The following is a 27,931-nucleotide window of genomic DNA, read 5'->3' on the forward strand; positions in this document are numbered from 1 at the left end:
GCCTTTAAGAAATCCTCCATTTTTAAAGAAGCTTCCAACAAAAAATTAATATAAAGTTGTATTTGTTAGACTAATGGAATATTGCATGCAAAATTTGTCAAACCGTTTGTTTTTATTAGGCTATGCTCTCTCAAAGGAACTAGAATAAATCCAAAAACATTTTGGAGTGTAGAATTATTGCCTTTAAAATCCTTGTGGCTTGAACTGAAGATCCTGCAAGTCCTGTTTAAGCAAATTTATCCTGCAACTAGGCAAACAAATTTGCTTACAGATAAGCAGCTTTATGAAGTCCACCCCTGGTGTACCCACGTACGGGCTTGTAGAAAACAACTTCCTTGACAGATAGATTTTGAGTGTTTTTTTTGTTATGCTGTCCTTTTTTTTTTTTTGCTGTCCATTTTTTGTAGACGCTTGAAGCTTGAAGCGTTAGGATTGTGTTAAACAGTAATGACCAAAAAAAGGAGGATTGAATGACGGATTAGATCATACGAGGGGAATATCTAAAGGTTAAAAGAATACGCATCTATTCAAAACTTTCTATTTATACTCCAAAACAAAAAATATTCTGTACCGTTTTTATGTTTTATTAAATGATACGTTGTTGTATGTTTGTATGAATTGTCCATATTGTGCGTTTCGTTAATAAATGTAAACCCTTTGCAAAGGCCATCATTGTTGTCAAACAATAGAAATATGCGTGTATTTGTGCGACACGCTACCCTCAGCCAGTGATGGGTCTTTCTTTGACCTCGGCGAGGGCGCTATTTAAGCTTTTCGTGTAATATATATGCAACGGGTCTATAAGCAAGTCTTTTATTTATATCATATTTCTGGCTGGCATATATTACCTTAGGGCTTTGTCACATGAGGCAACTTTTGTAGGCAACTTGGAGGCAACCAATTGCAGTGCTTGCCAACAGGACCACTATTTTTTTAAAGGCACTGTACACGATTGGGAAATTGTCAAAGACCAGTGTTCTCAATTGGTGTATCCCATCATAAGCATAAAATAACAAGCCTGTAAAAATTTGGGCTCAATTGGTCATTGAAATTGCGAGAAAATGTTGAAAGAAAAAAACACCCTTGTTGGACGAATTTGTGTGCTTTCAGATAGAAATAAAAGACTTCTAGCTAGAAGTCTTTTAATATTTAAGTTCGAAATTACCTCTTTCTCAAAAACTACGTTTCTTCAGAGGGAGTTGTTTCCCACAATGTTTTATACTATCAAAAGCTCTCCAATGCTCGGTACCAAGTCAATTTTTAAGTAAACAAAAATTGTTTACCAAACATTTACCTTTCCTTTAACAATATCTTACCATGAAAAATATATGAACATTCAAATGTTTGAGATTGCCTGGAACTGGTTGCCTGTAAATTGCCCTGTGTGCCCTAATTTATTGAATGGTCTGACAAAAAAAAAGGGTTAATTTATTTTTGTTAACGTTGTATTTTGTTTAGTTGATCAAATTTTAAAAATATGTCACAGTTCATTATCTGTTATTTATTACTATTTTCTTCTTCTTATTGCGATTAACTTTAGATCCAACCCCTCCCGTTCGTCATCGTTCAAGATCCCACATTATGCTTAGAGTAGCAATGCATCTAAATTAAGACAAACATTTATTTTGTAACTGTGTCCCTCTAAATAAAAACAGTGTTCCAGTTTAACATGTTGGATTCCTCTTTTGGTTGTTGTTGGCTTTCCTGTCCTTTACCACAATAGACGAAGCATGTGACATCATTTGTCAGAAGACGGTCAGAGCATATACTGTCCGAAATGTTGATTCGTTTAACACCGGTTCTTTGCAGAACCAACACAACTTATCAAGAGATACATTTGGTGTATCCCCATAGTGTTACCACAAACCTCTCTTAGTTTATACTTGCACCATGCAAAGTTTCAAATCCTATTGACGTCATTTGTGTAGTCTACACTTGGCAGGCTGGAGGTGAAAAAAAAAAATACACATTGGCCCATCCTGTGCGCTGCGCATGTGGTGACTGGTAGGTTGTGTCCATCAGAAGAATTGGCAACAGCGCCGCCATGGGTCTTGGAGACTGTTCTGTTATTTAATCTATAAGCAGGCACCTTGATAGCCTGAACTACTGACGTCACACTTCGAGGCTCGTGAATAACGCCAGAGACCGGCCTCTTAATCGGCGTGTACATTCACCTCTAACCTACATTCATTTCACATTGAGATCTGCAGTCAAATTCTACACCAACATAACATGCAAGTACATCCACATGTATCCACAGTACATGTACTGTAAACATTATACCACACACATGAACACATCCAGACGACCGAAAGTCAGCTTTCCATATCTATGTTATGATTGGTTGTCGGAGGTGACCTCAGACCAATCAAAACAAACCCAGCTACGGTAGCTTTTAGTCACTGCATTGATCCAATGGTATCATTTTATCCAATGGAATCATTGGATCCGAGTAGCAGGTACCTGTCTTTATCCTTACGGATAAAGACAGGGGCCTAGTCTAGCACCTTGATGACATAGTACATGTACATGTATCATGTCTACATGTATTTAGCTAAACCATCAGTTGTACTTAACAATATGATTCTTAATTTCAGGCGAACACACCCCAATCACATTCCAAATTCCCAACACCAAGCATTATTTAAAATTACCTGTCAATTTAATCATATTTCACATATCTTTACAAAACTTAACATTAAAACTACAAGTACTCAAGGGAAATACACACAACTAAGTAATTCATAATTGTAAAAAAATATTTAAGAAGAATGTAACAAATTTGAAAAACGAAATCATAATCAGTACTTGAATTGTTAAACGTTTAAAAAAGCCTTTGTGAATGCAATCGGAAATCTTATTTCTTCTGAAGGAAATTATATGTACATGTAGAAGGGTTGCTTTATGTATCAGTGCAATTTAAAATAAACACCATAAAGGGCAATTAGTGTGAAATTAACTGTATAAAAAATACAATGTTATAATAGATGTTAAATTTGCATCAGGGATACAGAATATTCATTTACCCATAAACCACTGTGTGTAAAGGCCGGTTTAAAGTCGGTCACGCATTGGTCGAGCGATAAAAAAAGACACGGTGTTTGGCCTTAGCGTTAACTATAAACTGTGTCGCACGTCAACATTTCCATCGCGCGACCGACTATAAACCGGCCTAGCACTGTATACTCAGTACTTTCCCTAATCTGTTAAAATATAATCCACAGGCATATTACTAGGGTGGGATTGAAACCTTGCGATTCTAGAGCAGTGTCATACCAACTATAGACCACCGAGATTGCCCGGTAGCTAGAGGCAGTTTGAAGCCTATGTATCGGCAGCTGGTACTGCAACAATTTATGGATGTCACCCGGGTAATATGTTTGTGATTTGTTTTTCACAGAACTCAAAGAAAGTACTAAGTATTAGGATAAAATGTTTTCCAGACATGCCTCATTACTGCAAACCAAAAAATCAAACCCCAAAACGTATAAAAATGTAGTTATTGTTCTGAGGTTTTCCATGGCAGTCAGAGAGCGTCTGACAATTCAGGAATGTTCTAGACATGATAGAATGTTCCCCTAGGCATCGCCTGCAGTGGACCATCAGAACATTCTGCTGGACTTGTCTTTGTCAGACATTTCAAAACTAGCCTTTCTGGCAGCTGTTAATGCCCCATATTGGTTTGCTCCGTATCCATTACATTATTTCCATTTCATTTTCACACACAAAAAATTCTTTACCAGTTTTTGACTGGCTTTGACTTCAATAAACGTACTGTGTACTTAATTTGTCAACAATACGAAAATAAACGTTGATTGAATTGAAACTAGTTGAATTTGTAAATTAGTTGAATTTGTAAATCAGTTTACCAACAATTTTGAGGCAACTGGTAAATGAAGTTTATTGGTGATTACCTATTCCTAAAACTGTTTCTTCTTCTTTTTGTACAAAAATAGTAACGAACTTGGATGGGCATAGCTACTTTTTGTGCTTAAAACAGATCCATGAAAATGAGCCAAGATGAGATATGGAATAATGCACTTAAATCTTCTTGATCGTTAATCAAATACAATTTTGCTTAAACAATATGCTTCAGAAAGCTAATGTAAGCACAAAATTTGCTTAGCGTTCAACAGATTAGAAAATTTCAACATTTTTATCAAGGTATCATTCTAAGAATTTCAAATGCGTGGTAGTTTGTCTTTAAAGGCAGTGGACACTATTGGTAATTGCTCAAAATAATTTTTAGCATAAAACCTCACTTGGTAACAAGTAATGGGGAGCGGTTGATAGTATAAAACATTCTGAGAAACGGCTCCCTTTGAAGTGAGGTAGTTTTCGAGAAAGAAGGCATTTTCCACAAATTTGATTTCAAGACCACAGATTTAGAATTTGGGGTCTCGAAATCAAGCATCTGAAAGCACAGAACTTCGTGTGACAAGGGTGTTTTTTCTTCCATTATTATCAACTTTGATGACCGATGAGCTCAAATGTTCACAGGTTTTGTATTTTGTGCATATGTTGAGATACAGCAAGTGAGAGGACTGGTCTTTGACAATTACCAATAGTGTCCACTGGCTTTTATACCTTATTGCTTTTAAGGAATATAAAATTGTTTTCTCATGTTACACAGCCATACTTCTACATTGTTTATGTACATCAGCATTAAACAACAAAATATTACAACTCCCTTCATACAAAACAGTGAGATTTTGGTTTTAAAAAAGCAGTTCTTTTCACCACCAGAAGTAGTGCAAATAACAAATTGCAGAAACTATAAACAGAGGTACAGCCACCAGAATGCATCACGCTGTAAAAGATAAATCTTCTCTGATGTAAAAAAGTGAGATTTTAATCAATCTTTGAGAACACTTTGGTATGTTTTGGACGATGATTTATACAAGTATTTACACTTTGGTTTTTTTGGCAAGGTTATCATTAAGAAAAAACACTGCAAGTCACCAACATTTCATAGAGCTGCTTAACAGATTATACTGCTAAGCACAATTAGCCGAGGACCAGTCATAAGGGACAGATAGCATAGCTATGACATTTGGACTGGTAACCCAACTTTTTGTTGGGAATTGTTCTCTTGTTTTTAGCTTGTGAGTGTTATAAGCACCTTTGTGACTGCAAGTTAATACCGACCTTTAACTGAGCTCACTTAAAGCACAGCTGAAGCAGAAGGGTTTGGTGCAGTGGCCTGGTCCCTCACACATATAGGAAGAGCTGACATTGCAACCACTAGAACGCAGGGGACTAGACGCTAACGATCCAACATTGCCACTCTCGTCAAACTTTTTCATCGGAGACGCAATCAACCTCCTCGCTACTGTCTTGGCAGGCGACCCTCTCTGGTCAACTTTGGTTGAACTCCGCACAGATTTGGTGTCCGACTGATATGCCCTTGTTGGGGAGTTTGCGTACATTTTCCTGCTTTTTTCCACACGGCCTGTGCGTGGCGGTGAAGCACTGTGGAGATTTCTGGCGATGCTCTTCGTCGATTTTGGAGAGGAGATAATCTGGCCGCACCGGATGATGGTTTTATGTTTGGTTTTGAAGCTTCCTACGTGGTTTCTTTTACTGACTTCGGGAACGGCCACTGGTACTTCCGCAGGGTCACTGTCATATGTGTCCATGATGCTGTGGTTGGACACCAGGGAGAGAAATTTAGCAGAGTCACCTGAAGAATCACTCTCCTCGTCCGAGAAGTCCAGCGTTTGTTCCGCTCGGACAACGAGCTTCCTCTCTCCTCGGATTAGAGTGGTATCTGAATTATTCTTCCCTTGTTTTGACACTGTTCTGTTTGGCGCAAAAGTCTTGTTTGCTAAAACTTTCTCCTTCTTTGAATGAAAAGGACTTGACTGTCCAAACTCTCCATCATTTTCTGAATTTCTAAGATCTTTATGATATCTCTCTGATTGTCGTTGATGCGTGTACCGTTCTAGCTGCGTCTTGGTATCGACATCAAAAACTCTGTCATGCTCTTGAGACTTTCGCGAAAGATGACTTGCTCTTGATTTATCTTTGCCCGAGATGCTGTTATCTCTATGGTCATTATAGCTCATGGGAGCTGGTTTGCCGTAAGAATGAGCAGTGCGTCGACTGCGGAAGTGACTTGGACCTGGCGATGAATCATCTGCTGTTAGTGAGTAAGGATCGACGTCAACTTCCATCTCATCCTCGGAATCGTCATCAAAATCTCTGATGGTCATATGGGTTTGGTTAAATTCTTCTGAGGCTCGCTGCCTATCATTCAATCTCAAATGTTCAGCCATAAGGCTTGTCTTCGGATGACCCTCGGAGAGCTTTTTCTGTTTTTTCCTGACAGCCTGTTCCAAAGATGTCTTTTTATCAGAACCTTTAGGGAGTTGGCCTTTAACGGGTCTGTTGGTTGCTTGGGGCAAAGCTAGGGGCGAAGCCAGAGACATGCGATTCAACGGGGAGGAGAGCGTGGAGGGTGACCTTTGAACTGTAGGGGTCAAAATACTCCTCTTGACCTTTGAGGTCTTTGAGGACAACGGGGTCGTCTTTGAGTCGTCTTGAACATCTTCAGCACTGTTTTCCTTCAGATGCCTGGACTTCTGCATTGACTTTTTGCCAGTGTTGTTTGCAGTCCTTATTGGTAATTGTCTAGTGGTTGAAGGTTTTTGCTCACTGTGTTTTCTCCTTGCGTCCTGTTTTGTTATTGAAGCCGGAGTTCTCCGGCAGTCCAATTTTGGATTGACTGAATTCAAATCAGTGTGTAGGTCTGGGGTGTCAGTCGACCGTGAAGAGCGATGATGATGAGCTGTTCGTCTGATTTGAGAATCTGTCACCCTGAGGTCGGCTCCACAAACTTCAGAATGCTTGGCGTGTTGCTCTGGTACATTTAACAATTCATTGCTGTTGCCAGGAATTTGTCTCGTGGAGATGTGAACCCCTTTGCACACAGATTTGTCTTTTCTAGTAGGAGCCATAGTCTTAAGTTCCCTCGTACCTTCCTTCAAATGTCGATTACTTCCCTGTACTTCAGGCCTAGCAATATTGGTTGCTTCAACTACTTCTCTCTGGTGTTTACAATGACTTGCAATTTCAACAACCGTTGGTGTCTTTGGCGTCCTTGCAATTTGGTTTGGTCCATCATCAGAAGTTTCACTTCGCTGATCATCATCACTCTCGGAATCAAACCTTAAACAGTCTAATGTCATCTCAGAAGCAAAGTCATTGCTCTGAATGATGATCTCCTTTGCTGATTGACTTCTGTGACCTGTACTTTTCTCTTCTTTTGACAATGAGGGACTCTGGAGGCGCAGTAACGCATTCGTTAGTGGACCTGGAGAGGGCGCTCCAGAGCCTTCTCGCCTTACTCTCCGTCGTGGTGTCAAATCCAAACTATCAAAATTGATACCTGGTATGATCAGTGGCTTCGGCGATCGGAATATCTCCATGATTTCCTGAGTGTTAAACCGAGGGGAAGCAAGGCTCGTCTTTGAGTTTACCGTTACGACTTTCCGCTGCCGGGCTCTAGGGGTGATGCCCGATACATCGCAGTTACTGGGACTCCTAATGGAATCTTGACGGTTGTGATTCCTTGTTGTTGGTGTGTTTGATTTCAGTGAATTATGAGCAGGTCTTCTGTTGGCGTCATCATATTTGATGGGAGTTCTGAATTCTGAGCTCCTTTCAGACTTTGGGGACTTGCTTTGTTCGTCGTCACTTCTAACTTCAGGCTTAGACTGAGCACTAAAGGGCACCACTCCGAGGCACATCTCTCCCTGCCCGTCAAGGGGTAACTCAAGTTCTCTGTGCCGATCCAAATCCAGTTGTGGTTTCCTCTTGGCTGTTCCAAGTGCAGAGGGTTGAATCTCACTAAGCATAGTGCTGTTGCAAATTGCCTCAAAGGGCGGCTGGGATTTTTTGCCCCTCGAGTCTCTGTTCTGGTTCACCCTCGAGAGCAGATTGGAAGGGCGGAAAAGTTGTTGGTTAGAATGCAGGTTACCAGCTAAGATAGTGCTGCAGTCTGTGTAGTCGGAGTCGGTGCTGGTGATTGTAAGTCCATCTAAGAGCCTCTCATCCTGCTGAGGAAAATCTTCATTTTTACTGCTAGTATTACCCGCACCTGTTATCCGATTCAATTTTGAAGTTCTTTTTGGTGTGGTCCTGGACTGGAGTGTCGACCACGCGGAGATGGATCCACTTGTTGCTTCACTGCTCTCAATAGTTCCCGCGCTTGCCTCGTCCTCACTCGACGAGTCCATCTCATCAACACCATCACCATCGCTAAAGCTGTCAGCAAGAATCGACTGCATCTTGAATAAGAATCGGTTCCGCTCCTCAAGGATGGAAGGAAGTTCATCTTTGAATTCATACGGATCCTCCTCCTCCTCCTCCTCCTCATCTTCGTCGTTCTCACTAAGTTCCTTAATCATCTCTTGCTCTTTTTTCTCTTTTACTCGATACTCATCCTCGAACCTCTTGGAGAGATTTCCACGAGCTCTCTGGTGAGCGCGATGGATGGGGTCACTTGTGGTGTCTTGAGGTCTTTGGCGTTGCGTCAGTGTTTTGAGAGAGGATTTTGTTGGGGTGGAGATCGGGCCGCTGCAGTCGGACTCCACATCCTCATTGCCTGAATCCTCTGAATGTGAATTACGACTCATCAAATCATCTGTAAAAGGAACAACAAAAACAAATTACAGACCAGAATATTCATAGTGTTTGGCCCAATTTCATAGAGCTGTTTAAAGGCACTGAACACCTTTTGTAATTGTCAAAGACCGGTATTCTCACTTGGTGTATCCCATCATAAACATAAAATAACAAATCTGGACTCAACCTACATAGTTGTAAGAGAACAGTGAAAGAAAACAGACTCTTGTTGCACAAATTTGTGTGCTTTCAGATGCCTGATAAAAGGCTTCAAGCCTGAATTTTTTTAATATTTCAGTGAGAAATTACCTTTTTTCGAAAACTTTTTCACAATGTTATATACTATAAATAAAACAGCTCTCCGTAATTTGTTACCGGGTAAGCTTTTATGCTACTAAATATTTTGATTCAGTAATTACCATTAATGTCCAGTGCCTTTAAGCACAAAAAGTAACTAAGCACAGAACGACGGTACAAGCCAACTTCTGTGGTGCTTGCTTTATTTTATCCAAGGAAACTTGACCGGTAAATGAGGAATCACAAAATCCTGACATCAAGAAAAATTCCTGAGCAAGTTACTTATAATTGGTTTGGCCAGGACGTATTAACTCTCAAAATAAGGCAAAACTAGAGTGTGGATTTGGGCAGGTGAACAATAAAAATTCCCCCTCCCCCCCTCACAAAAAAAATAATAATACAAATTGACCAGGAGAACCAACTTACCATCAACTCTTTGTACAGCTTTTGCTCTCTCTTCTTTGTTGACATGTTTGGGATTCTGGACAAAGGAAATATATAAATTGGGACATTAGAAAGCTTTTGTCAAATATCAAGTGAAATTGTATGATGCTGGCTTTCATATCATTATCTACATTTGACCTGTTTGATGACTTGGGTCTGTCAAAGTGAACCTACAAGAAGATTTGTCTAATTTGTTCTAAATCTTTCATACTCGACAGACTTGAAAGACACATGTATTTATCACTCTAAAAAAAGGCAATATACATTAAATTTCCTTTACCCACAAATCTTTGAGGTACGAAGGCAAACAATTGTTCAAGATCTCGGACTTCATCTCCTCAGTGTGTTCACAACTGTACCGTTCGGTGCTCTGGTATTTTTCAACTCCAATTTAAAGAGAATGTGTATAAGGGGGAACAAATCTGATCTTTCAACCACAGTATGAGCTTGGAAATGGAGGGTGATCATTGACAAAACTAAAGCTGTCTAACAAATCCTCTGGTTGCTCATGCTCAAGTATTTCTTTTGTTTATCTTGGTTGACTAAAGTTGCCACACAACAGAATTTAAAGATATTTTTTCAGACTCTCATAGTCAATTATTTTTTCCAAAAAGATATTGCACAATGCGGTAGCCTATTATTACCCATTTGAAAAACACAATACCACAGGGATTGCCCGGTCATAAGCTTACTGGCCCAAAGCTAAAATCTAGGGCCTAGGGCCTGTGGTCTAGTGTTGACTTCAAGCCCTGGTAAAACACTTGCAAAGCCCTGTTTATTACTATTACATGGTGGAGGATTCATGTGTCTGTGTACAGTACCTGGTGGTAGGTATAGTTGACTAACGTCTCCGTCCCTGATGTGTCTTCACTCTCGCTGAGGCGGCTGCCAAAAGCCGAGTCCGTACTGTCCTTAGTTGAGTCCCAAGGGGTAGCTACGAAGAACAAAATGAAAAAAATTGCAAAACAAAGCGGCAAATCCTACTTTTCTGAACAAAATTCAGGCTAGTATTTTATCCTTGGACAAGAAGTAGGAACATCTTTTTTTCGCAAGGGCTGACCTACATGTTGAATAAGGAGTTGGGTTTAATGGACTTTGCAGGCTAATTAATCACAATTTTTTGTATTGTTTCAAGGCAAAATATTTGACAATCAGACTATAAATAGGAAGAATACCATGCCTGGCAACAATTGTGGATAGTTTTTCCAGTTTTTTCAAGGTTACCCTCCTGTGACTAAGCCCCCCTCCCCCTAATTTTTCTAAAATAATAACATGAATAATAATTGTTACCTTTGTTAGGGGAGACTTTATCTGCTGCTAGTTTGATTGTTCCGATCCGTATCTTTCCTGTCCTGCCAATGGAACCTGCATGAATAAAAAATAAAAAACAGTAAGCAACAATCAATAAAAGTTAATTTTGCAATCAAATTTGCAAATGGTACACATACATGTATTAACTCATTCTGTGTCTTGGCTCTGAGGTCTACTAGAGCATGGGGACTCAAGATCTGCTGGCCCCTAGACATCGGGGGTGTGAGGTTCAAATCTTGGGCATGACTCCTGTGTCTTTGAGCAACCACTTAACCATAAATTGCTTCTCTTAACACAGTATATCAATCAATAGGAACCTACAAGGGCTGAGATTGAAATTATGTTGGATTAACACAAGCAGCTTGATGTTGGATGGTACCCAAGAAATTGAGAAAGTTTGAGGATTGAATCAAGTATGTAAGATGAACAAGGATAATGTTGTGAATCGCCTTTACCTACAATCCCAGGAAAAAAACATTGGTACACATCACCCTTCCAAGTACACCACTCCTTAGTTTATCCATATTGTAATGGCAAAGCCGATTGGCTGGTAAGAGGTGAGGGGGAAGCGCCAGTTAAGCTTCGCTGTGGAGCTTCCGCTGCTGGTCGCCCCCTGCTAAGCCATTGGGTAAACTGTTTGTCAATAACTTTGTTGGGGGTGTCAGTCAGAAGCCATTCGACCTGTACTGTTCTCCATGGTTGTACTAGCCAGAGATCACCCGAGTTTCCTGGGAAGCAGCAGTAGGGCCTGGATTGTAATAACCAGTCACTTTTTAATATGCAGTTCTGCCCTCTACACTGATTTATTATGTTACCTCGATCCTCTACCACTGTCATGTTGCTGAGATCCAGAACGTCGGATTCAACAAACGGGCGGTCATACTGCAAAGGGGAAGGTTACAAACAAAAACAACAAGAGTTGTTGTTGAATTTTGTTTTACCATTTGATTTTGAATTTGTGACACTTTCGCTTAATAAGCAAAAAATTAGATCCAATCATAATGCATCAAACAGGAACAGAACGCTTTTCGACCACATTTGTAGAAACCTTTTGAAACTACTTATTAATTTATTTTAATGACCAATGATAAATACATTATAAATGCCTGGTATTTCATCTTTGACATATTGAGAAGCCAGGCCCAGGCAAAAAGCATGTAAATCAATTAATAGCACATCATATCTCTCCAATCAAGTTAAGTTAAACCATGGAATGGAGCAATAAGGCTTGAAATAAAATTGGATAACTTTCCGTATGGCGCCACCACTTTTTCACTCATTTTTACAAAAAGGGATATCTCATTGAGGTAAATTAGAATGATATTTTTTCATATCAAATGAAAAAGTGGTGGCGCCATACGGAAACTTTTCCATAAAATTATTTAATGCTTAAATTAAAAGTTAAGTTAAACAAATATTTAAACAAAAGAAAAGCGAATAGTTTTTAATTTTATAATAAAAAAAAAATTCAATTTTCTGAAAATTTACACAAGCAGCAAATCAAGTAAGAGGCAACTTGGTCGGGGTGACTTTGTAGGGGACGAGGACCGGGAACGATTTTGAAATAGGGTGATTTTGTGTGTGCGGGGGCCGGGGCGACTTCGCAAGGGGGGGCCACTGACCGAAACCACTTGTTATCGGTAATGACTTTGTATTCATTTTTATTTGCATGAATTATTAATTTAAAGCGAGGGAAGTTTGAAAAGCATACCTTGTCAATAATTGCCTCCAAATTCGTCCGAAACCTTGTGGAAATTCGCTCTTTATCTCTAAGATAACTGCTAGTCTTCGTCTCATTTTGCGTCAAGAATGCCATGATTCTGAACGAACTATTCTCAGAAAATAAGACGACCTTTTTTCATTTTCGGCGGGTGCGTGATCGATGGCGATGGCGATGTTGTTTTCCTAAAATCTACAGACTGAAAAGCGCCCTCAATAGTTTAATTCTGGTAAACAATGAATTACACAACTATTTTTGAGATGGCGCTGTCCACGTCGAGACTATGCCGTGCTGGTATGTAAAAAAAGTATTTTGTTTGTGTATTTCTTTACCTGTAAATCCTTTTAATTTCAATTATTTATGTAGCCCTATGATATCCCGTTGTTTTCGAGTTGTTTCTATGCGTCTTATTTGTCTCATAAGAGAGTTTATCAAGACATTAGCACCGGCAGTTTTTCATTCTTAGAAAAATCAGATTCTCTGTTGTGTTGTGATGCTGACAGTCAATGATGATGTAATTGTATTGTAATGTCTTTTTTTTCTAGGGCGGTGAGCTCAAAGGGTCAATTTTTGTTTACATTAACTCCTTCCCCCTCCATGGTTATTATAGCTCTATGGTTTATGTTTATCCGTGCCCATGGTTTATCATACCACAATGACAAAAATATAGTTCAAACTGATTGTTTTGTTGATATTAAAACTTTATTTTTAAAAGTCTATGCATGGATGGACTCGGTCGGACGTAGAAAGTGTGATCAGCAGGCAGGCAATCAGTTGAATTGAACCAACATTGAAATAATTGTTATCTCTACAGACTCAACCTTGTCATTGTGAGTGTCGACTGGACTGGACCGGAGTACAGTATCTCAGTTCCATTACATTCATTAAACAAAATTGAGAGAATCCACCATAACTATATTGACACTACATTTTAGGGGTGGGGCTAGCTGTTCGGGCAGCCAACCCATCACAAACAGTGTATGGACTGTAGTGTTTGTGTGCATTTGTAGTTAGTTGAATTGGGCCTTTTTGTGTATTTTGTTTTCAAGGTTCTTAATTGGTAAACAGAATTGTCCAAAGGCCCACATCACAACTTATATTATAAAATAACAAACCTGTGAAAATTTAGGCTCAATCTGTCATCGGAGTCAAGAAAAAATAACTGGAAAACCCACCCTTGTTCCCACCCTTTCTTCGTGTCATGACATGTGTTCAAAATAAATCAGTTATTCTCGGTATAGAGAATTGACAATTGTTTTAATGTTTTCTCAAGTAAAGCATTTCATGGAACAATATTTCAAGGGAAGTCTTTCACCATTACCTTCTGTAAACCCTATAAGTTACATGTACTTGTAAATCTGTGAACTTTTAATTTTTTGTTCTGTTCAGAAAGTGTCCAATGGCTTTGAAACCAAATAAAATTTAAAAAACAGTTGATCATCCGGATTTAAAAAAAAAAAAGGAGGATGAGGGCCTTTAACATTTGTTTTCATTATTTTGTTTTCTAAGATGGCCGCTTAGTATTTTAAATCAAACAGGCCACCAATTCTTCAGTTTGAAAACCAGCCGCAAACTTATTTTATATCTATTTGTTGCATGAGGACCCGGGTTAACAGGGTCAAATTATTACACTAAAAATATTTGCTGGTACATCACTAATTTTGTTTTATGAAACAGATGGTTACACGTGTTCGAGAAAACCAAAGATATTAGAATGCTAATGCGCAACATGATAAACTCCAGCTGAAATTGTTGGCCTGTTTTTTGCGTTTATTTATTAACATATTTATCTATTTTTATATTTCAATGTTGTTCTCTTTAGGACCAGCTGGAGAGGAGAGCCTCTCGACAGGCTGTGTTTCTTTTTTCTTTTTTCTTTTTTTTTTCTAAACAAAAATCGAAAAATAAAAAATAGTTAAAAGGTCTCTGTTGCTTGTTACCAAGTAAGGTTTATGCTTATATGTATATTTTGAGTAATTACCAAATGTGTACAGTGCCTTTAAAGACCTCAAGTCATATTCCTTTATCTCCTTTCTCTCTAATTCAATTCATGTTTTGTCAGCAGCGTGCAGATATGCCAGAGTGTCTACTAAGGCATCGTACTGCACATCCACAACACCCAAAATCACTACACACTACACAGTCGTCCCAAGGGAAAAAGATGAAAGATGGAAAGGTAATGGTTTTAAATATTAAAGAATGACCCAGTAATATTCAGGGTGTGAGTTTGGCACTAGACCACATCTCACAGGCTGAGGCCAGTGATTTTAGCATTGGGCAAGTAAACTGAATGACCCAGTAATATTCAGGGTTTGAGTTTGGCACTAGACCATAGCACCCAGGCTGAGGCCAGTGATTTTAGCATTGGGCCAGTAAACTGAATGACCCAGTAATATTCAGGGTTTGAGTTTGGCACTAGACCACAGCACCCAGGCTGAGGCCAGTGATTTTAGCATTGGGCCAGTAAACTGAATGACCCAGTAATATTCAGGGTTTGAGTTTGGCACTAGACCAGAGCACCCAGGCTGAGGCCAGTGATTTTAGCATTGGGCCAGTGAACTGAATGACCCAGTAATATTCAGGGTTTGAGTTTGGCACTAGACTACATCTCACAGGCTGAGGCCAGTGATTTTAGCCTTGGGCAAGTAAACTGAATGACCCAGTAATATTCAGGGTTTGAGTTTGGCACTAGACCATAGCACCCAGGCTGAGGCCAGTGATATTAGCATTGGGCCAGTAAACTCATGACCTGACAATTCCTGCAGTCTTGTGATTTTCAATTGAATAATAGGCCCTAGCCACTGTGATTTCAGAAAGAGCCGACGTTGGAATGTTGACTTGGAGTCTGGTACTTATACAATTATAACTCTGTTGAGTATCAAAGTACATCGTACACTTCTGTAAACCATCAGACAAATAAAATAAAGCTTCTATCAGTACTTGTTAAAAAGATAAACTTACAAGATGAGAAAGCAGATTCTCACGAAGATTCCGATAGAGGTGAAATAAATTCTGGTACGGTTATTATTTTGAACTTTGATTATATATTCAGTTCAAAAGGCATTTTATTTGATCTTTGATCTTTTGACTGACGCAAAAACTCCTAATTGAATTGTACAGACTCATCTGTATTTGGTATAAAGGACATCGTATTTGAAATATCACTTGTAAATAATATAAAATAATATAATGAATAGGGTAGGTGGCCTTAGCTTTCGATCCAAACCGGACCTTCTTCAGAGGCATAAAATAAGTACAAACAAATACATGTATCCATTTATAGAAGAAGAGAGGGGAAAGGGATTAAGGGAAGGATCATATTATAATAATAAGATTACATGTTGTCTTGCAATTACATTTCACTGCCACGCAATAGATTTTTCAATATTCGGTAGACATCTAAGTTCTTATTAAAGAACTGGTTATTAACTTCTACTTTCACTTTAGTGGATTGAAGGGACTTCCCGCCATAAACTTCACTATTGCAGAGTGAGTTCTAAAAGGCAGTGGACACTATTGGTAATTGTCAAAGACTTGCCTTCATAGCTGGTGTATCTCGACATATGCATAAAATAACAACCCTGTGAAAATTTGAGCTCAATCGGTCATCGAAGTTGCGAGATAATAATGAAAGAAAAATAATCCTTGTCACACGAAGTTGTGTGCGTTCAGATGGTTGATTTCGAGACCTCAAGTTCTAAATCTGAGGTCTCGAAATCAAATTCGTGGAAAATTACTTCTTTCTCGAAAACTATGGCACTTCAGAGGGAGCCGTTATTCACAATGTTTTATACCGTCAACCTCTCCCCATTACTCGTCATCAAGAAAGGTTTTGTGCCAATAATTATTTTGAGTAATTACCAGTAGTGTCCACTGCCTTTAATTGGTCTCAACGTTTGGACTAGCTTGCACTAGTTATCATCAGGAGACTTGCTGAATTACACTTTGTTTGTGACTTCCTAGATGTGGAGATGGAACGTTACGCTGATGAGGCTGATGTTGTGATCGTAGGAGGCGGCCCAGCCGGGATGGCCGCTGCCATCAAACTCAAACAACTGAGTCTAGAAAAAGGAACTGAACTCAGGGTGTGTCTGGTGGAGAAGGCTGCTGAAATAGGTAAGCGCTAAGACATGGGGCCAATTTCATAGAGCTGCTTAAGCAGAAAATATTCCTTAACAATTGTCTGCTTAGCAGATATAAGCAGGATACCAGTCACAAAATGTGTTTGTGGCATGGTAGTTTAGTTGGTAACCATGTTCTGGTTAGCACAATTTTGTTGTGCTTAGCACAATTTTGTTGTGCTTAGCTATTGTTTTTGCTGAAAGCAGTTCTATGAAGTTGGGCCCTGTGTTGTAGCTAGACTAATTTTAGTGGTGGGGTCCAGATCCACCAAGGGCAAATCAGATCAACAAAATTATTTGTGTTTAGATATATGGGCCATCATTGCTGAAGTGCAATCTGGGGGAAGTCTTTGCTGGGCGGCACAGTGTATATTTTTTGTTAGAATGCTGGGAAAAAATGTTTTGTCCTGGGTAGGCCCATCTTGCACTGCCTACCACGCTGATTAAGACCAACAAAGTCATTGTGGATGTTTTGTGAGATTAAAACCGAGTGTTTTTTTAAGTTGTCATCAGTTTTAAAATTTAGTTAAACAATGCTGTTGCTAACTCCTCCGTCGTGATGTGACAAACGAAACCACCGAGCCAACCTGGATAACTAACAAGTTGCTGGTGTATTTTTTTCTTTTCAGGTGGTCACACACTCTCTGGAGCGTGCGTTGAGCCCCGGGTATTTGATGAGCTTATACCTGACTGGAAGGAGAAAGGCTTGCCCCTTCTCACCCCTGTAAAGGAGGACAAATTTGGGATCCTGACGGAGAAGGGACGAATTCCAATTCCAATTTTTAAAGGTACATAAACACAAAGATTTTTTTTAAGGGCAATTTCAAAGTTACTCACAAAAATGAGAAATTCTCCTATGCATAACACATAATTGTGCATTGTCAAAATAATCTTAGCATTTGCCCATACCTGTAGGTATTACTGATTTTACACTTTGACATTAACTTTGAGCTATGTATTGATGTAGAAAGGATTCGCTATGTGTTTTGTGTTGTCGTTTAGCCTTCGAGAAAGGCTCTGCTAGTGTCGAATCATCAGGCCAGAACCTTTTTTTACATTTATGTCGTAAGTCTTTTAGGTTGGTAAGCAGATTGCAACAGCTATTTATGCTTCTGTGTACTTAAGATTCATTTCTTGTTATTTATCTCCCTTTAAGGGCTTCCAATGTACAACCATGGCAATTACATTGTGAGGTTGGGTAACGTTGTACGCTGGCTCGGTGAATACGCAGAAGAGCTGGGAGTTGAGATATATCCTGGCTACCCAGCAAGTGAGGTTAGTAGAGGAAGAGTTAAGTTTTTTGGTTTATAACAAATGATAATAGAGCGTCAATGGCGCTACATGGAGATTTTCTGCTGAAATTGTGTGCCCTTGTATGTGTTTTTTTATGCGTATTTGTAACATTGTTATTGCTGATTGTGTATTTAATATTTGTATATTTTTACATTTGTACATTTTTAAATTTCAGTTGTGGTCTTTAGCTGGAGAGGAAAGCCTCTAGACAGTAACTGTGTTTCTTTTAGGCAATCCGTTGGGCTCAAGATGGTTGTTTTCCTCTGTATTTTAATTGCTCATTGCTATATCTTGTAATGTTTTCACCTAATTAATGTGCGTAATATTGTACTTTTTATCTACCCGCGAAAATTAAGTTAATATAAATGTGAAATGTGTTCTGAAGGCCATTTCAGTAAGCAACTCTTTTGATGCAACATTAGACAAGTGCAGACACTGACATTTACTGTCAAAGATATAACAAATCATTTGCTTGCTGAAATGGTACAGGGACTCTGTAATCTTTGGTTATAACTCGCTTTTATACTAGTGTAAACACAACCCAAGAAGGGTAGTTCTGTTAGGATCCTACCTCACTCCAACAAAATCCAACACGATATGATAACTGAACACCCAAACTGTTGGACTGTATGCAGGCATGAAATTCTTCCTACATTTACTTTAGTCTGTTTCTGATTTGTTGCCCTTATTTTTTAATCAGCAAAGAGCGTCATTAACAAGCTGGGAAAAAAAACATTAAAGCCTACACCATATGAACATATAGGTCAGCCTTGGTGCTCTAAATGTTTGACAAAATATCATGCCTGTATTATGTAGGTTTGCATAATCCATGTAATCGGCTTATTACAGTCCTCAGTTTAACAGAATAAAATGTGGGCACATACCAAACCAAACCAGTTTGACTTACCATTTCTGTTGTGATTTTGTGTAGCAATTGCCCCAAATAAACCATTTAAACAATGTGATAAACTTACCTGCAGATTCTGTATCATGAAGATGGAAGTGTTAAAGGCATAGCAACCAGCGATGTGGGAATTGCAAAGGATGGCTCACCAAAGGTAAGAAGAGACTCAAGTTTTTTCACTTCCTTCCCACAAAGTTTTATTGTTGATTTTTGTTTTGTCGTCAGCCTGAACTGGTAAAAAGTTCATCATGTTTTATGAAGCCCTTAATTTTATCCTTGAGAAGGCTCATTGAATTCCACAAAGGAATTCTTCCATGGAACTCTGCTCATCATACCCCAACTGCTTTTTATTGTTATTAAATGGTTGAATCCTTGCATTTTCAGGACACATTTGAGAGAGGAATGGAGCTCCATGCAAAATGTACAATCTTCGCCGAGGGATGCCATGGTCATCTAGGCAAGGAACTGTACAAGAAGTTTGACCTCAGGAAGGACTGTCAACCACAGACATACGCCATCGGTCTGAAAGAGGTCAGGCGGAACACTTTTATCATTTAAATTCTTGGAAAAAAACAAAGCCTCACCCCCAAAATAAATTAACTAAATAAAAATAAAACAGCTCCAGATTCATCAACCAGACAGCTTTTTCTGCTGATCTGATACCTTTGGTTTCCGGAACTGTTTAATTGCTTTCATTCTATATAAATGTAGATGTATACAATAAAAGTAAGAGGTGAAATTTTCATTCCAAAAGGTGGTCAGGTTTCCGAGAAATCACCTAAGTGGTTATGTCAACAGAGTAAGAATAATCTCCAATAGGAATACACAATCTTAAAACCTAAATGTCACTAGTTTCTCAGATTCAAATTTTGGGGCATAACAACTTAAATCCTTTCACATAACCATATTACTTTAAAGTGTTTTCTAGGGAATGCTGCTGTAGGCTTCTAAATATTTATCTCCATTAACTTTCAGAGTGATTACCAAGCGTATACCTTCCCTTAAACTGTGTCTGGTTATCATGAAATAATGCAATTTTTTCCAAATTGATCTTGGATTAAAGGTATGGGAAGTTGATCCAAGCCAGCACCATCCAGGGCGAGTGGAACACACCGTGGGTTGGCCACTGGTAAGTTGAGTTTAGCAAGTTGGCCTAAACAAAGAAACAAGTGATTTATTTGATCATCAAACAAGCCTTACTAGCTTCTGTAGATGTCCTAGGGCGACCTTGCTACGTTTCCCATGGATGGCCAGCGTAACCAGTTGTAGAGTTGCAATACAATACAACACAATACACCAACACGACCGCCCCTGATGTTAGTAAGGCATACACAAGGCGGACACAAGTTCGAAATTGGCATCCCAAACTTTATTTTGGTCACAACAAAATTGCGTTAAATAATAATGATGTTTGAAGATATTAAATAACTTGATTTCTGTGTTTTTTCCCGTTCAGAAACTTGACACATACGGTGGCTCATTCCTCTACCACTTGGATGAGGGCTCCCCAACAGTTGTCGTTGGGTTTGTCGTTTGTCTAGATTACAAAAACCCATACATCAGTCCATTCAAAGAGCTACAGAGATTCAAGCAGCATCCGTCCATCAGGCCCACGTTTGCAGGAGGCACAAGGATAGCTTATGGTGCAAGGGCCCTCAATGAGGGCGGTGTACAGGTAAATAAAGACATCGGAGCATGATTTCATAAAGCTGTCAGTAATGCTTAGAACGGTTTCTTTGCTAAGTGAAAATGAGTGGGCACCAGTCACAACAACCTTTAGCTAAGCAAGTTTTTTTCTGTGCTGAAAATTTTGTGTCCGCTTTAAGGCACAGATTTTATCGTGTCATCAAAACTTCTTACAGGGCCAAAATTTCTGAGCTATGAAGTAAAACAAAAAAACACAAAGTAAGCACAAGACTATAATTGCTTACCAGAAATATCTTACCAGCCAAACTTTAACCTTTAGTGTATTGTTGCTGACTGAATCCCTGCTTATTTTTTCCTCAGCAGAAATTCATTGAGCACAATTTTTCTGCTCGAGCACCTCTTTGAAAATTGAGCCCATCGTTGTCCAGAATTTATTAGTCTTTGGGAACTCGACCACCTTGATATGGTTGAAGTCTGTTAAGATTGCTGTATGATTTATGACATGAGTTGTGACATGAGTTGTGATGTTGTGCAGTAGGACCCGATTTATCAATTTTCACCCCATTTATCAAATTTTGTTTGTTTGTATAATTGTGTCTTGCATTATGGTGCATTATTGTTGTCTTTGATCCATTGTTCTTTGCAAACTGTACTGTATTTGTTTCCAATTTCTAAATATTATAGTTTGTAATGTGCCATTTACCATTTTGCATATGAACCATTATTTTATTACTTTTTCTCTGTGTTTATTTAAATTCTTTACTGCCTTTGTACTTTTCCATGTAATTTCTTTTTCATTGTACCTGAGTTTTAGCTTTGTTTTTTTCAATTGGCCTAGATGTATTTCCTAAAACTTAACTGCTCCTACAAATATAACGCTGTGTTGTCCGTGCTGTGTGATTTGTTTTTAAATCCGAAGTGTAACATTAAGTATGACTCTTTATCTGACACAAGGGAATTTTCAGGCAATCAATCATATTCATACCAAACAATTATAAAGGTCATACTCATTTCATTTTAGAGGGTGAGCTCGAGAAAATTGACTAAAGTGAGGTTTGAACATGGGACCTCTGGATAAATGTGTCGGCGCTCTACCAACTGAGTGCCAAGCCCTAATACCCAGCCAGTTATCTGTTGCAGCAGCCTTATCTGTGTGGACAAGTGCGTTCCACTATGTCATGCACTTTGTGCATAGTGCAATGATTATTACCGCGATCGGATATTACGAGCTCCTGATATAACGAGGAATACTGGCCAGCCCGGCGGACCTCATAATAAATAAGAGTCGATTGTATTTTACAAAACCAAAGCTGGCACATTAGTCCAAAGCTTACAGGTTCAAAACCGCTGTAGTCAATTTTTCTTTGTTCAACCATATACATGTAATATTATTATTTACTCAATCAGTTTCCATTATGATTAATTACTTAATTCATTTTTTAAATACTTTTAGAAAAAAAAATCTATTTTGCAAGCAAAGTATTCATTATGAATGCTTGACAAAAAAATGACCACCTATGATAAGACACTTATATGCTCTTTGTTTCCTTCATGATTTCAGTCCATTCCGAAGCTAGCTTTCCCCGGAGGCATGTTAATTGGATGCAGCCCGGGCTTCATGAACGTGCCTAAGCTTAAAGGTACCCATAATGCCATGAAAAGCGGCATGATCGCAGCGGAGACGCTGTTTGAAAAGCTCACTCAGGAAAATCCCTCGTCGGAAACAGCAGGTAATGTCTTCTCTTTTTTTTTCTCACTTAATATTAAAGGCACTGGACACTATTGGTAATTACTCAAAATAATTTTTAGCATTTACATTAACTTGTTATTGAGAAATGGAGAGCTGTTGATAGTATAAAGCATTGTTTCAGACAACAAATTTTTTGTGAACTTAATTCAGAATTTGGTTCGGCACGACTCTGGAGCGCCTGTCTGAAAAGGGTGTTAATCAGAAATATCAATATTTATAAACCAACTTTTTCTTGTTCCGCCCTTTCTCTGTTATGCAGGGTTATACATTGAAGACTATGAGCCCAAGCTGAAGGATAGTTGGTTGTGGAAGGAGCTGTACTCAATAAGAAACATCAGACCAGCGTTCTATAATCCTCTAGGAGTCTACGGGTCTATGCTGTATGCGGGCATCTTTTACCTCCTAGGAAGAGGGAAGGAACCATGGACACTGAAGCATCATGGTAAGCTGAGCTCAAAATTAACACTGGACCCCAGGCCTGAGGCCAGTGATGTAGCATTGGGCCAGAAGACTTACGACAGTACAAGTTTGGCGATCTTGTGTTTTTGAAAAATAATAACCTCACTGCATTTTTAACATACAAATATCTTTCAATTCTGTTGAGAATTTAACTTTACACATAAGACAAATGAGATCAATCTTATAATAGATGTTGTTTGCATCGGGATAAGGAATATTAATTTTGGTTGTTACACATACACCGATGTTTGTTAGCACTGTTTACTCAGTACTTTCCCGAGTCCTGGGAACAAAATATCTCGGGCATATTACTCGGGTGGGATTCGAACCATAGACCCTTGCAATTGCAATCTTATCTTAGTGCTTGTTCCAAACACAGCTTCAATGTAGAACTGTGTAGATAGTGTCTCATTTTGGTTCCAGTCTCTGGTCCAGTTAAAGTTCTGAGCTACAAGCCCTGCAGTCTTGTGCATATTCCCCCCCAATTCGAGCCCAGGTATAATAATAATGGCTTCTTAAACAGCGCTCAGGTCCGTCACGCAGTGACGCTCATGGCGCTCCAACATTATTACTCCTGGTCACAAGGCCTTAACTCACTCCTTAAACCATCTCAGCTTCCTGGGGAGTATACATCCTTGTGCAACAAATGCGCTACTCGGCTAAATCAATCACAAGAACCATCTCTGCCCTCACAGGATACCCATTTACCCCTGGGTGGAGAGAAGCAATTGTAGTGAAGTGTCTTGCTCAGGGACACAAGTGTCACGACCGTGATTCGAACCCACACTCTGCTGAACAGAATCACCAGAGCTTGAATTCTGCGCTCTTCTCCGCTCGGCCACGACACCCCATATAATATGTATTATGGGAAGATAACATTTGTAAATTAGTGATTTTGTATGTTTGGGTATTCAGTCTCTTCATACAATAAAGGCCTCCATACCCGTTGTTACATATTGCCTTGGTGCCTCTGAAATGGTCCAGTAGGAATTTGCTTACAGGACATATTTTCTGACCTACATCACTCTATGAAATTATAATATTTTTTTTTTTGACTTCCTTTTTTGGTTTTTTTGGGCATCGGCTTACCAAAGCATATCTCACAAGAAATGTGTTATCGTGCAGGGGTCCTTTCTCAAAAAGTTAGGACTAATCCTTGGAGATATTAAAAATGTATGGCGAGTGCTAAGTTAGGACGAGTAACACGTCTTATACTCGATGTAAGACTAGTCTTTACTTTTTGTGAAATCTACCCCACGTGACATTGCCTCTTGCGTGACATTGCCTCTTGCAGAAGTACACAGCCGCAATCATGGGTACACTTTTTGTTATAAAGACCCCAATTGAACAGTGTTGAGTAACTCTTTGCAGATCTTGTATACTTGATGTATGACTAGTCTTTACTTTTTGTGAAATCCACCCAACTCAACATTGCCTCAGGCAGGACATTGCCTGTTGCAGAAGTACACAGCCGCAATCATGGGTACACTTTTTGTAAATAGAAAGACCCCAATTGAACAGTGTTGAGTAACTCTTTGCAGATCTTGTATTCAACAAACTCCATCATTTTTGACACAGCGATTGCATATACATGTACATGTACATGTACATGTACATGTACATTAAGATAACTGCTACACAGTGGTTTTCAAACTGTTGTTCATATTAGGACAACACAAAATTGTGTACACATGATAATGACTGTGCACATTTTGTGCTAACTTACAAAATAATCAAAAGACCTTATGCATTTACGTCATCCAGCCTCCATCTTAGAGGTAAAACGATGATGAAACTATTGTACACGTAGCGCACATGTTTGGCCAATGAACGGCAATTTTTTTACCTCTAGGTGAGGGCGCCTTACTGGTATGACATCATGTGCATAAGGTCTATTCTTCACATTTAAACAAATGCATTCCTCTCCCTCTCACAGGTAAGGACAACGAGTATTTAAAACCAGCGGCGGAGTGTACCCCCATCGAGTACCCCAAGCCAGACAATGAGGTGAGCTTTGACCTCCTCAGCTCCGTGGCTCTCAGCGGGACCAATCACGAGAGCGATCAGCCGGCCCATCTCACACTGCTGGACGACTCTGTTCCTGTCAACCATAACCTGAGTCTGTACGATGGACCAGAAGGAAGGTTTTGCCCTGCTGGTAAGAACTTTAATTCAAATAAGTAAATAAAAGTCAAATTTGTTTAATGTTTGGCGATGACTTAAGCAGGCTAAGACTAGTCGTATTTCACTCCATGACATATTCGTTTTCGATAGTGTAAATCCTTTAGTTTTCATGAAAACAATTTTTGTAAATGATATTTGATTTTAAACCTTTTGGGGGACAGAAAATATGATGATTATTTTTGTTAAATGATTATTTGTTTGTTATTTATATTAATGTTTAGTTTAAGAATTTTTTTATGTTTCTTTAAATTAGTATCATGCCTGTACAGAGCATTGGGGTCTTGCCTTGGACGAATGCGCTATACCAGAATGATTTTTAGTATTATTGTTCTGTTTCGTTTACCTGTCTCCCTAGGTGTCTATGAATACGTTCCCAAAGAGGAAGGAGAAGGGATGAGACTACAAATCAATGCAGCCAACTGCGTCCACTGCAAAACCTGCGACATCAAAGACCCCACCCAAAACATCAACTGGGTTGTACCTGAAGCCGGTGGTGGCCCAGCCTATAGTGGCATGTAACGACTGGTTACTGGTGGCCTAGCATACTGTGGAATGTAATGACTGGCTACTAGTGGCCTAGCATACTGTGGAAAATATCTTTCACTGAAGGGGGAGGGGGGTGGGGGCATTGGTTGCTAAGCCAATATTGCAATAATTAGAACAGTTGCTGGCCATTAACCCTTGGAGCAGCTGCGAGGGAAATACATTTATGACCCACTGGGCGCGCTCGGAAGGCAGATTGTATTTACGGGTTAATGACTATGTTTGGAGGGCACAATTCTGGTTCTAACGTTCTGAACAGAGTTATGGATGTTCCCTGGACCCATTGAAGCAGTCTGAAAATTTACACATTGGTTCACTACTGAAAGGCTAATTCAAAGGATTAAGTTTTTGAGCACACATAAGAATTTTGTGTGTACACTAATTCGGGTCCATTTTGACTAATCTGCCAGTCCACACTATTTTGTCAACCTCTGGGTTAACCCACCCAGAAAACACTATAGTATATGAAAGTTTATGGGTAGTTCCAAAAAATCAAGCAGCAGACTTTATCCAAATACTTTGTAGTTAATAAAAAAAAATAAAAAGTATGAAGCTGGTCCTTCTGCCTGCGCCCCTCGGCTGCTCAAAAGGTTAAAAGCTGGTGGCTCAAATTAACTATTGACCCAAATTTTGTATAGAGATCCTTCAGCAGGAAATAATTTGCTAAGCAAAATACGCAGGATACCAGTCTTGGATGATACATGTTACATGGAGTGTTGTCCGGTATCCGCACTTGCCCAACTCAACATACACATGAACTAACAAACCTGTGAAAGTTTAAGCTCAATCCGTCTTTAAAGTCATAAGAAAATAGTTGAGGTCCACATTTCATGTTATCATTGTTTAGATGTTGGCCACGCGAGATCAAAACGTTTTGGACTCCCGAGAAAATAGCATTCCTGGGCAGGTGTATTTCAAGTGAAGTTTTCAACCATGACCATATCCAAGTCTGTGAACATTAATATTGTAATTTTACCAATGTTGTATCCGACCTGTAATTGACCAGAAGTGCCCCCTAGAATGGTGCACCCCTTGTATTCTCCACCCTAAAATTTGAGCCTAGTTTCAGCGAAGATTGGAACTTTTCCAAGTGTGATTGATGTGAATTGTAAATTCCTGTTTTTAATTTTGGATAATTTGGTCATGAAATAAAACAAATTTTTGTTAATTTATTACAGAAATAAACTGAGTTTTGAGGCTTAAAACTGTCGTGTTGTTGAGAGAAATGATTGTGCTCAAAGGCTCTCCAAACTTTTGGAAAAAGACGGGGACCAATTCAGGCATAGAAAAATGTTTGTTTTTTTTTACATGCCTTTTTAACAGAATATTTGTGTACATGCAACAACAATGCAAAATATTTGAATTTCTTTGTTATCTAGTGTGTCTTGATAATCTCATCATTGTGGATTGCTTGATTTTGTTTTTTAAGAAGATTGCATTTGAAACTGGTGTTTAAATTCTGTCGGGGTTGGCCTGCTGCCGAGTGCATAATTTTTCCCAGGAAAATTGCATTATGTGTGAAAGGAACTACGCTGGCAGTTGGGTTATTGTTCCCAAGGAACTTCTGGGGTTTTAATTCCTGGGAATAGGCTCTGTGGTGTGTAGAGGGGCCATAATAATCAGAGTTACTGGGTTGTGTGAGACTGAGGAAGGGTCCAAGTAGGCTGGTATTAATCACTCAATGAAGTTGGGGTTTATGGAGCGGCCGAGATTCTATTTGAATTGTGTTCACAAACGTGCAATTTCTAAATCGACTACTGAGGCTTGTTTCTTGTTGGCTGCATATATTTATAATGTTTACCAGAACTGGATGAATAAAGTATTTGAAATGTTTGACATTCATGACATCTACTTTAACCTTTGACAAAGACTCTCCTTTGGTCAAAATATAAGCCACTACAATGTTTTTGTAGTTTTTCTACTCTCCTTTTTGAAGAGATGGTACATTTTAAAACCAAATTTGAAAACATAATCAAGTGTTTAACAGTTAATTTACCGATTCTGTCGTCAAACTTTCCCAGTAGAATTTTGGTCATCCAAACCTTTTGAATTGCTCTACAACCAACAGCATAAGTAAATCTTCTGTCTGGGTACCATTAATTACTAGTTAGTTGAACACTAGCAGTAGGAATTGAGTTCCCTGCATTCAGCGATGCATCCTTAGCCGTGGAATGCATTTTGAACACCAGGTAACATCTTTGAATAATTGTATCGTTCTATTAATATTGTACATTCCTGTGATTTTATTTTTTCAAGCCTTATTCTCAAGGATTTGTCAAATGCAAAATGGAAGAAAGGGTTTAATCTGTGGTTTTAAAATATTAAATATTTGTTTTTAATATTGTTCCCAACAGCAAGACTGGGCCCAATCTTACAAGAGCTGCGTTACCACAAAAATTAGATACACACATGGTGTTACCGCAAACCAAAAATACATTGATACCTCACCATGCAATGCCTCAAATCCTATACACAAACAGTTACTTGGCATAAAACAATTGCGCTGATCAGAATACTTTTTGATTCGTTTTGATTCACTCTTTAATCAGAGTACATACATTCAGAAAACTTTCTTTAGTTGACATTGGTATTAAAAATTAATGGTATCCTGCACCATCAGCAGAAAGCTT

The 27,931-nt window shown here is 38.9% G+C and overlaps 2 protein-coding genes across 3 annotated transcripts; one reads left to right on the forward strand and one right to left on the reverse strand.

Annotated features, from left to right (window-relative positions):
- Positions 1-4,517: 4,517 nt before the first annotated feature.
- LOC117293884 lies at positions 4,518-12,567 on the reverse strand. Its single transcript, XM_033776359.1, has 6 exons — positions 12,392-12,567; positions 11,496-11,562; positions 10,660-10,734; positions 10,191-10,303; positions 9,352-9,406; positions 4,518-8,647 (listed from the first exon to the last, which is right to left on the reverse strand). The coding sequence occupies exons 1-6, from the start codon at positions 12,494-12,496 to the stop codon at positions 5,151-5,153; spliced, it is 3,912 nt and encodes a 1,303-aa protein (XP_033632250.1). The 5' UTR covers positions 12,497-12,567; the 3' UTR covers positions 4,518-5,150.
- Positions 12,568-12,659: 92 nt separating this feature from the next.
- LOC117293434 (electron transfer flavoprotein-ubiquinone oxidoreductase, mitochondrial-like) lies at positions 12,660-27,622 on the forward strand. 2 transcript variants are annotated; one of them, XM_033775765.1, is made up of 13 exons: positions 12,660-12,694; positions 14,466-14,576; positions 16,364-16,516; positions 17,151-17,309; positions 17,678-17,796; positions 18,795-18,872; positions 19,103-19,249; positions 19,782-19,847; positions 20,175-20,393; positions 21,927-22,095; positions 22,375-22,557; positions 24,511-24,732; positions 25,114-27,622. In XM_033775765.1, exons 1-13 carry the CDS (start codon positions 12,661-12,663, stop codon positions 25,275-25,277), a joined length of 1,824 nt encoding a protein of 607 aa, XP_033631656.1. In that variant the 5' UTR covers position 12,660; the 3' UTR covers positions 25,278-27,622. The 2 variants fall into 2 exon arrangements, with proteins under 2 accessions (XP_033631656.1, XP_033631657.1); XM_033775766.1 differs by having other exon boundaries at positions 12,681-12,694; positions 14,463-14,576.
- Positions 27,623-27,931: the final 309 nt, after the last annotated feature.

This window comes from Asterias rubens, chromosome 8 (assembly GCF_902459465.1).
Source record: "Asterias rubens chromosome 8, eAstRub1.3, whole genome shotgun sequence".
In the NCBI taxonomy this organism is placed as follows: Eukaryota; Metazoa; Echinodermata; class Asteroidea; order Forcipulatida; family Asteriidae; genus Asterias; species Asterias rubens.